We start from the raw sequence: 10450 nt of genomic DNA on the forward strand, positions 1-10450 counted from the left end.
AAACTATTTGTATTGTTCTTTTCCTTTTTTTTTTTTTAAAAAAAAAAAAAATTAAAATTGGTTCCTATCAATTTTTTTTTTTTTTTTTTTAGTGTTGAAAACTTTTCATGCATTGTTGTCTGATCCCAGTTCTGAAATAGGAACCTATAGTGTTGAGACTAGTATGATAACCAACTACACCATCCAGACATTGCTATCTTTATTTTTAATAAATTTTCAATGATCAAATTATTTCTTTTTGCTGAATAGTTGAACTCTGCATATACACTTGCTTGCAAATTTTCTGGCAGGCCCCACAGAATCATGGACGGCCAAGTACACTCACATGCCTTTTCTAGGCTCCATTTGTTTTGGCTCTGTTTTATATGAAAATGGGCTTATGCATATAACTTTTTATGATGTAAACTGTTTTGTATTGAGAGAAACAGAACCTTAAGAGAACTGTTGTGTTAATTTGGTATCTAAATTTGGAAGATGCATTGTACAAGCTGAGTTCCATACTAAAAATTTGATGCATAAACAACAGCATATTGTTGGGTTTAGTCCATTATATTTTATAAAAATGGATTTGCATTTGTGTATATGTTTCTCATTTTCTTTCTTCTTAACTGTTAAGAAGTGACTTTTGCAAATTTTGCATTTCCAGATACCATCTATTGATATTCTACAGTATACAAGTCAAGTCTTAGGGGTAATATTAGCTTTACTCGAAGATCCAGATGAATCCGTTCAATTGACTGCAGTGTCATGCTTACTCATGGTGAATTCCCTTCATTGTGTTTGTGTTTCATAAAATAATCTCAGTGATTACATGTTTATTTATCTTGTACACTGCTATCTTGATTAATTTGTTTTGCACTCTCTTTTGACATGTCTTAGATACTTGAGTCATCACCCAATGAAGCAGCAGTGGAACCCATTTTGCTTAACCTTTCCGTACGGCTGCGCAATCTTCAAGTGCGTTCCTCTACTCTTTGGCATGTTTACTGAAATAAATTGTTATTTTGGTTCTTGGTATCTCCATTGTTATTGTCATATTGTGATTATCTGATGATATGTTCATATAGACATGCAATTGAATAAAAACATTCTATTGTAATTCTAGTTGAGAAACAAAGCAGCAAAGATGTCATCTTATATTGCAGATTTGCTTACTTTCACTGCTATAATCTGCTGGTTAATTGATAGGATGTAAATGTGCCTTTACTACTATTTAATATTGGGGTGCAGGGTAGGAGTAGGGATGGCAATGGGCCACGTATTTCTTGTTCCCACCCTGCCTAGAAAAATCATTTCCCCTTGTAAGAGTAAGGTGGAGGAGAGGTCATGGGTCCAATTTGTGTAACTAACCAATAACAAAGAAAGTAAATTCTTGGTGGATGTAGCTTTCCCACAATGCCATTGTTGAAAGAGCTATGTGAGGACTGATTAAGATTGCACTTGCCTGAAGCTGTCCATCCCACCTGAGTGACGTTTTTTTCCTTCAAAAGAATATCCTTCATATACAATGTATTGAACTAACCCTTGCTAACCCTTGGTTAGTTTCTAACATTTTATCATCCTTGCTAATAGTCATGAACTTCCTTTTTATATAGGTTTTTGGTGTCTTATGTTTTGATGTGTATACTCTGCACTGTTTGGAGTAAGTCAGAAGTTAATTACTTTTTTTCAAGAATAATTAAAAATAAATGCAAATACTGATAGTTAACTAAAATGTGATTATAAATAACAGTAGATCATTAGAGTTACATAATGGCAATATGTCCCTATAAGTCTTTTTCACTTGTAAGTGGAAATTTAAATGGAATTAATCTTGAATTGGAAAATGTGGCGGTTCATGGAAATTTCCTAGATAAGGTTCATACACAGGCAAAATGGCAGCTGCGTTTATATGCAAAATGATAGGTAACAACCAGCGTGTTTATCTATATTCAAATTCTGAAAGAATATCCCATGAGCACCTATTGCTCATTTATAAAGTGATTGTGCAACAGGAGCTAGCAGCTTTTAGTTTATTTCTTTTATACAATGTTGGGCAAGTATGCAAATTGAGGCTATTGATGGTTTCAATGGTTTGTAGCATCTGTATGTTGGTAATTTTCACCTAGTGGACTAGAACATAGAAACCTTGTGTCATCATTGGATACTCTAGGAAATTGGAATGTTTGCCTTTTCTTTTCTTTTTCTCTTTTTTTATTTATTTAATTGTTAGTTAAAAACTAACTATAAATCTTCTTTAGGAGAAGAGGAAAATCTCCAAAATATTTAAAATTCTGGGACATATAGTTTTACATTTATAGAACTAGTAGAAATGAATCAATTCATAGCTTTTTTTTTCCTCATCCTGTCATCCAGATCAGGAAATGAGGGTATCAACGTCAGAAGTTCAGAACATGAGTAGATCTAAACCAGTGAATCATATTGCATTTTCTATATGCAGTTCAATGTTAAAGTAATTTTGATTTTGATACAAGATTGCATCTTGCTTGGAATATGCTTATTACCATACAAAGATAAATAGAATCCTAATCTATATGTTGGGTACAGATGTGCATGAACATGAAGATGCGAGCCAATGCTTTTGCAGCATTTGGAGCATTGAGCAACTATGGATTTGGGGCACAACATGAGGCATTTGTTGAACAGGTCTTTTATTGAGTTTGATTTTACCAGCTAATTTCTTTTATGTGTGCGTGTTGTTGGAGCTGGATATTGTAAATCCTAGTGGAATGTGTGTTTTCAGTGTTTTGTCTCATTGAACCCTTGATCCATATTGTCCTTTTGTAATTGGCAATGACATATTTCCAATGATTGTAATTCATTTTTCTTTCCCTTTTTTTTTTTTAATTTTTAATTTTTAAAAGTTAAAAAAAAATGGTAAGTTAAATGTGAACTCATGTTTGGTCTTGATTCTTAAGACTTCTCCCGTCACCCTGTTCTTATATAGATAGGAAAGGCCATTTGAACTAGAGCTTAACGATTGGTTTGAGCATAAAACATGTCTGCACAGGCTATTGTAAAAAATCACTATTATGAGTTTCTATTATTATTACCTTTACTTGTTGAACATATTTTTGACATTTTCCTCGTTGATCATATTTTGAATTACAAAGAACATGCTACGTTTTTATTTTTCTACACTTACTTACCTTGATGTCAATCATTTGTAATGCATGGTGGATATAAACTTCAGATTTGGCATTTTTTTTCACCTTCACCATTCTCAGGTACATGCTACCATCCCTCGATTGGTTCTACATCTTCATGATGATGATATTAATGTTCGCCAGGCATGCCGGGTATTTATTTATTTTTACTATTCTTCCTCTTTTCTCTTGGCCTGAGGCCTGTTGGAGATTATTTAACATAACCTACCTCTCTTTATCTCATTAACAGAGTACTCTTAAACGAATGTTCAATTTGATGGAAATGGAAAGATTGTCTGCTCTGTTCAATACACATTGTTTCAATTCTGATCACCGGTACACAATACCTGATCCTAAAATGGTTGAGTTTTAAATAAAATATGAATACATCATTTAATGCTTCATTGTGATGGAAACATAACATTATAGTTCCTCATCTATTTCAGAAGTGACTATGAGGACTTTGTCAGAGATCTATCAAAGCAACTTACTCAACATCTTCCCTCAAGAGTTGATACTTACATGGCATCAACAATACAGGTTCACAGCTGAAATACCTCATATTAAATAGGATGTAATACTGCCTTCAATTGTATAGTATTTGATTGTAACGTGATGTTAGCTCAAATTCAGAAGACCTCAGTCTTAGCTCGGGTTGGAAACAATTAAATCCTCCCTCTCTCTTCTGGCTTCTCCCATATCTTATTAAAACACTTGACTCATTTTCTTTTCAGTTGGTTAAACTTGAATTTCACCACTCTTTAGTGCAATCATTGTTCTATATGCAGAGCACCCACGATCTTAGCTCACTCATCTTCGATTGATGTCACCTCTAGCTTTTCATGAATGTACATGTTTCAGATATTTTCTTTTTTTTTTTCTTTTTCTTTTTCTTTTTTTCATAAGATTTGGCATCTTAACATTTAGCCCTCCCATGTTATGGATTTTAAATGCTTAGGATAAACATGACCAAAGAATATTTAATATTTAATATCTCACCTGTAGCATACTCACACAAATATTCATTGATTGAACTTCATAATTCAGTCATGATTGCTAGCCTATAGCCTTCTTGTAATTTTTTTCCTTTTGGTTTAAGAAAATTGTGCTTTTTTTTTTTTTTTAGTTGCTTTCCTATTCTTTTTCTTCATTCCAATCATTTCGGTATATTTATATATTTAAGAAAAAAAAATCTGAAATCTAAGTTCATCAACTTTGAGATACAAGTTTATGCCACTCGAACCAGGGAATGTGCGAAACTAATTAAGTGGTTTTTAAGGGATGTCTTACCTTTTGTTTATGAAGCATATGCATATCTGAGTTGTTCACATTTTGATGTGGCAGGCTTTTGATGCACCTTGGCCAATAATTCAGGCAAATGCTATTTACTTCTCCAGTAGCATGCTATCTTTATCAGATGATCAGCACATTTTAGCTCGATATTATACCCAGGTATTCTCAGATGTAGGTACTAGCTGTTAGGTGTTATGATTGAACATATTTACAGAAATCGATTCCTTTCTTTCAGGTGTTCACAATATTGGTAGGCAAGTTGAGTCGCTCAACGGATGCAATTGTTAGAGCAACATGCTCTTCAGCTTTGGGTTTGCTACTAAAATTCTCCAATCCACTCTCATGGAGAGTAGATAGCCTTGATCGCGTGGACTCAAGTCGAAGAGGTCATGATTTGTAGTCTACTAAGAAGTAGCAATGTACGATGGAAGTGAAAATGATAGGCTTGACTTGCGATTTCTGAGACCTGCACCATTTAGATAAATGCGTAGTGATTAATTTGTCTAATTCTCTATTGACCACAAGCCAAGCTCTGTAGTAATGTTCATAAAATGTACAATTGTATGCGATTTAAATTCATAGTGAGCTTAAGTCGGGCGTGGGCGTATTTAGGTTTGTTGTATGAGTAACTATAGTGTTGTTATAAAATTGCATAAGGTGTACACTGGGTGCTCCAAAATAATTTCACCTGCCTGTGATTGTGGGTTGTGATGTTTTGTTTTATTTTTCATCTGTTGTATTTCTTTAATTTGATTAAATAAATTATTATTCATTGAAAAAGAAAAAAGAAAAAAAAGAATGGACTGCAGTTTCTCAGGAATTTTAGATCACTTGATTATACTTTTTTATAGGACGTGTATTGGATTATTCAATTGTCCTCTTTGCAATCTTAGAAAGCTTTGCTTTCTTTCTTTCTTTACTCCTTTGTTTTGTCTTACAACAAGATCCTCTCTAATTCTTCCTTCTTTCTTCATTCAATAGTTGAGAGATTTGAATTAAGAATATCTTCATTTTAAACGCTAAGTGGTGTCACTTAGTTAAGCTACAAGGCTCTTGACAGATATTTTTTCTATTTTAAATTTTCTTTATTTTGTATATTTCACAATAAAATATATATAATAAATCTATTTCAAATGAGGAGGGCCCATATAAAACATATTATGTACCCTTTACTACTTATAATAATAATAATAAACTTGACAGGTTTTTCTCTTTAAAGAAATTAAAGAGGATAATTTCACAAACATAAATGAACAAAATATTCTGAAATAGTAAACTTGACAGTTTTCCTACAACAGATATAATAGTGACAGATCCCCCTTTAAAAAAAGAAATTTCACATGATAAAGAAATTGATCATAGTAAACATAACATTTTGACTTTAATTGACAGGGTTATTTTTCAAAAATGGCATACAGAAGTCACTCTAGTAATTAATAAAGAATTCTCTTTGACAAAAATTGCTTTGATAGATTCTAGAGTTGACATGAATTGTTTACAAGAATGATTAATACCTTTAAAATATTATGAAAAATCATCTAAAAGATTAACTCAGGCCAATAAAGAAGAGCTGATAATTAATTATAAATTACTTAATGTTCACATTTGTAATGACAGATTTTGTTTTGAAATTATTTTTAAAGACCTTTCTTCTAAAGTTATTTTAAAAAATCTCTTTATGGCTTTACTTTACTCATTTTTTATGACAGATGAAGGAATTAAAATTAATGTGCTAATTTTAAGATTCACCTCACCCCTAATCTCAAAAGAAATTCATTCTCTTAATAAAGTCACTATCCTAAAAGATATTAATAAAGAAAGAATCTGTAGAACAGAAAGACATCTGTTATTTCTAAAGTCAGAAAAATCACTTGTTAACCAATTGATAGATAATATCATAAAGAAGTTTAAACCGGATATAGAGATAGAGATTTATTCTTATTCTCCCACTGCTTTTTTGCATAGGCACCGACATATAGTCCAAACACCTTGTGAAAAAGAATTTAGTGGAAAAGATATAAAAGATGAAACTATGCTTACTTTTAGACAATATGAATGGATTGACAGTTTGACAGATATACCAAGCAAGATTGTGATAAATAACATACTCATACTTTTTACAATAGTTTCAAATATTCATACAAAAGATGTTTTAATAACTAAAATCAACCAAACCATTTAAAGTCAATAATAAAAAGAGAAAACAAAGAGACATAATAATGAAATTGATAGACAACCTATCTAATCATTTAAAAAGACAAAAAAGACTATTTACTAAAATTGAAAGATTCTATAGACATACCTATTGGTTGTATTAAGTGTAGAAAATATGGACATCATGTTACGAAATATGAAAAAGAAGAAAAAGCTAAGAAAGAAAAATATAAGAAAAGATAGCACATAGCCATTTACTCTTCGTTCAACCTCAATTCAACTATTAAAGTTAGTTATTTCCAATCTAAAGTTAGCTGTAAAAAAAGGTTACTTCAAATCCCTGAATTGGCTAAAGTTAGCAGCTTTAGCTATACCTTATTCCAACCTTCAATTCTCCTCTCTATGTTCATCAATATGAATCAATTGAATGAACTTCTAACCCTTCTGACACTTTTTGAAAAATTAGTAGAACTGCTCCGAAGCATTTGATTTTCATTTTTTAACGTAGTAAGTAGAGAAAAACAATTCTTTAATCATAGGTACCAAAAATAAAGCAACTAAATCCAAATAGACAGAGCTGCAATAGAGCTTTGTTAATAATAATAAGACCATTTCTTTTCTTAGAGCCCCGTAATCTTCACAATAAGCTATTGGGCTTTAGAAGTTAGAACAAGCCCAACTCAAGCTCAATAAACTGAAAAACTCTGGACTCTCTTTCTTCACTCTCTCAACGTCTACAATGGCCACTTCTCGCTCCTTGTACCGTACAACCACCCAATTCTCCCAAACCCTTCTTCGCACTTTCTCTACAACCCCCAAACCCTCGCATCACAACCACCACCAACAGAGCCACAAGTTCCTCGAGTCCCATTCCTATGTCGGTAGCTGGTGGCACTCCGATCCGCCACGGGACCCCAAGGCCGCCGAGCGCAGGCTCGCCATGCTCCGCCGCGACTACGCCAAACAGGTCAAGCTTGTCCGCAAGGAGTACATTCGCGAGGTCGAGCTCATGCGCCTCGAGCAGCAGCGCAAGGACGAGGCCAGGAGAGAGGCACTTCGATTAGCCAATGAGGAAAAGAAAAAGCTCAAAGCCGAGGCCGCTAAGCTCCGAGCTCATGAGCGCGAGCTCGCCGAGAAAGAGTTCCGCCAAACTCTAGTACGCTTTCTCTTCTCTCTCTCTCTCTCGCTGTTTTTCTCTTAAATTCTTTATTTTGTGTTTGGTTGCCAAGGAAATGTTGAGTTTTTTGTGATTTGTGATTTGTGTTTGGTTGCTGAGAAAATGTGGGAAATGAGTTTTTTGAATGGTTGATTTCATGTTTGGTTGCTAAGGAAATTTTGGAAAATGTGGGGGATGTGAGGGTCTTTAAGTTTTAATTTTGTTGTGATTTATGTTTGGTTGCTGAAAAAATGTGGGAGAAATTTTTTGAATAAGTTGAATTGTAGGTTTCTTCATAAGTTGGGACAGAAGTTTACGAAAAAATTTCAGTTACCATTTTGGACTCTGGAGTCTTTACAAGTGTTTATTGTACAAATGCAGTTGAAGGAAAGAGCTGAGAAGCTTGAAAATTGGAGGATGAAAGAAACAAAGAGGGAAGAGAAGAAGAAAGAGAAGAAAGAGTTGCTACACCGGAAGAGTTCCTTGTGGATCGATGAATCTGAATTGGAAAAGAAGATACTCGAGGCTATTGTGGATACTACACCCCTCTGATTCTTTCGCTTTCGTTTTATATTTTTTTTATGGGAATACCTTTTTATCTTTTAGTTGGAATAATCTTTAAGAAGATTTTGATGCCTCGAAGCATTTTTTGTGCTAGAATATGTAGCTTAGTCATGTTTTGTGTATTGGTGTTTGTCAATGTAGCCTTTTTAGTTTGCAGCTTTGTTTGAATGGTTACTAAAAAAAAATTAAGAGATTGAATAGATTTCATTTTGAGCTTTCAGTATGTGAGTGCATGCACTTGGTAGCTTTTATGCAAATATAACTGATCCCTTCGTACTGATTTAATTTTTACTGAAAGAGTAAGAACAGTGGGGCTTATAATACGCAATCCATTTGCATAGAACTGTATATATAATACTATCTGATTGTGCATGTGCTAATAGATTATGAGAGATTTCATATATACCTTTTCTATTTATCAAAATTATAAAATTAAGTGGAGAGGATGGGAGAAGTCAGGCAGAGCAGCTACTGCATATGTTGAGACAAATTGATCAGTATGTTTCTTCATCTGGGGAGTACAATAGGAGATGAGGTTGTCTTGCAGTGCATTAGATGCTTCTTAAGTTTTGAATGGTTTGCATCAGTGGATATTGTGCAGCGGGCTGCCATGGAAGTTGCATGCATAGCAAGCAAGTTGACTGTACTGTGCATGGGAATTTTTCCAACTTACCACGTAAAATTGTTTGCCGAGAGAGTTTCCCAATTATTTGCATGATCCTTTAGCAAGGGAGCAGTTGGCAACTCAGATTCTGACAGTAAGCATCTGATGTCCATGATTAGTGTAAATTATGTATAATTTTCTATATGTCAAAACAAATATGCAAATGAGGTGTGCACTATTCTTAAGAAGCAAAAAGAAATGGAAAGGGAGCCTCTAGAGGCCTTTTATTGTTCTTGCTTTGTCTTTGAAACCTATTGGATTTTCTTTTTGTGAATGTAAAAATTGTCCATTTCTTTACTTTTAAAAAAAAAAAATTGTCCAGTTCTTTGTAAGAGCTGCAAAGTTAGTCAAATGACTCAATTTACACAGCACATGGCATTTACATTATATACCTATCAAAAAATATGCTAAGCTGTACTCTTTGCAGTTTAAATTTGTACCTTACTGACTAATTGTATTACATCATATGTTTTATCAAAAGGGTTTAAACTTATTGAAAAGGCGAACATATTCTCTCTTTTGATAATTAACCTTGTGAAGATAATGGTATTATTGTGATGTTGATTATGCAGGTTGTCTATCATTAATGCTGCGGAGAATGGTTCATCATTTCCTTCAAAAAGAAGGGACCAAATGATGAGAGGCCCGAGATGACAATGAAGGCTTTGTTAATTCTAATCTTGAACTTCTTGATATTCACGTATGTTACTTATTTTGTCAAAAATTTTATCAAAAAAAAATATACTTATCAAATCATTATGTCTTGGTCTAAAGCTACCAGTTATGGATTACTTTGTTCAAACTCATTTGACTTTTCCTCTCTAAGTATGCTTCTGTTGGCCCTTGCTTTAAGCACCTGCACTACCTTGGTTTCTGTGGAGCCAAAGGTAATGGTTGAAGCATGAAATCATGTGATGAAGGTATAATTTTTTGTTAAATTGGATTATGCATCACTAACAATGGGAATTTTATTCTAAAAATTTTGTTTTTTAATTCATAAATCTTTTGACAAATTCGACCGGCAATCCTTGGGTTCTTTGCTTTACCAAATGATCTGGTGGATGTTGTCAATCTCTTTAATGACAACCTTGTCACTCTCTTATTTGCAATTCTTCTGTCTTCTCACCTGGTATTCTATAATCAAAGGTCTTTGCTTTTCTGACTTGCTTATTACCTTGAAGCATTAATGTTTCTTCGTCCCTAGAAGTTTTGGTAAAAAAATGCATTCTATTAAGTGATGACATATTTTGCTTTCGCTGTCACATTCGTCTAATATCTGAATAGAGTATTTTCATAGAAATAATATTTGGTTCCATTTTTTGAATTCTATATTTTTAATGAATTATAAAATTTTAATTGAAGTGTATTATTGAATTGTTCAAGGTTGCTTTTCTTGAATAAGGAGTACTAATTCTGTGGAAGCACTCCCAGTTGCTGAAGTTTCTTAACCATAAGTGTGTAATGTGTCACTTC

General features: G+C 33.3%; 2 protein-coding genes across 4 annotated transcripts in view; both read left to right on the plus strand.

The window, feature by feature from the left end:
• LOC126691975 (protein SHOOT GRAVITROPISM 6) overlaps nucleotides 1-5269 on the plus strand; it is a 31063-nt gene extending 25794 nt beyond the window's left edge. For all 3 annotated transcript variants that reach the window (XM_050387310.1, XM_050387311.1, XM_050387312.1), the window contains 8 exons: nucleotides 647-760; nucleotides 880-957; nucleotides 2548-2646; nucleotides 3228-3299; nucleotides 3397-3482; nucleotides 3593-3686; nucleotides 4491-4598; nucleotides 4675-5269. In XM_050387310.1, the coding sequence (XP_050243267.1) occupies nucleotides 647-760; nucleotides 880-957; nucleotides 2548-2646; nucleotides 3228-3299; nucleotides 3397-3482; nucleotides 3593-3686; nucleotides 4491-4598; nucleotides 4675-4839 (816 nt within the window). In that variant the 3' untranslated portion in view covers nucleotides 4840-5269. The remainder of the gene's footprint in view (nucleotides 1-646; nucleotides 761-879; nucleotides 958-2547; nucleotides 2647-3227; nucleotides 3300-3396; nucleotides 3483-3592; nucleotides 3687-4490; nucleotides 4599-4674) is intronic.
• A 2018-nt stretch (nucleotides 5270-7287) lies between these two features.
• Nucleotides 7288-8533, plus strand: LOC126691976 (uncharacterized). The gene is made up of 2 exons (XM_050387313.1): nucleotides 7288-7749; nucleotides 8131-8533. The coding sequence occupies exons 1-2, from the start codon at nucleotides 7333-7335 to the stop codon at nucleotides 8299-8301; spliced, it is 588 nt and encodes a 195-aa protein (XP_050243270.1). The 5' UTR covers nucleotides 7288-7332; the 3' UTR covers nucleotides 8302-8533.
• Nucleotides 8534-10450: the final 1917 nt, after the last annotated feature.

The sequence above is a fragment of the Quercus robur genome, chromosome 7 (genome assembly GCF_932294415.1).
Source record: "Quercus robur chromosome 7, dhQueRobu3.1, whole genome shotgun sequence".
Classification (NCBI taxonomy): domain Eukaryota; kingdom Viridiplantae; phylum Streptophyta; class Magnoliopsida; order Fagales; family Fagaceae; genus Quercus; species Quercus robur.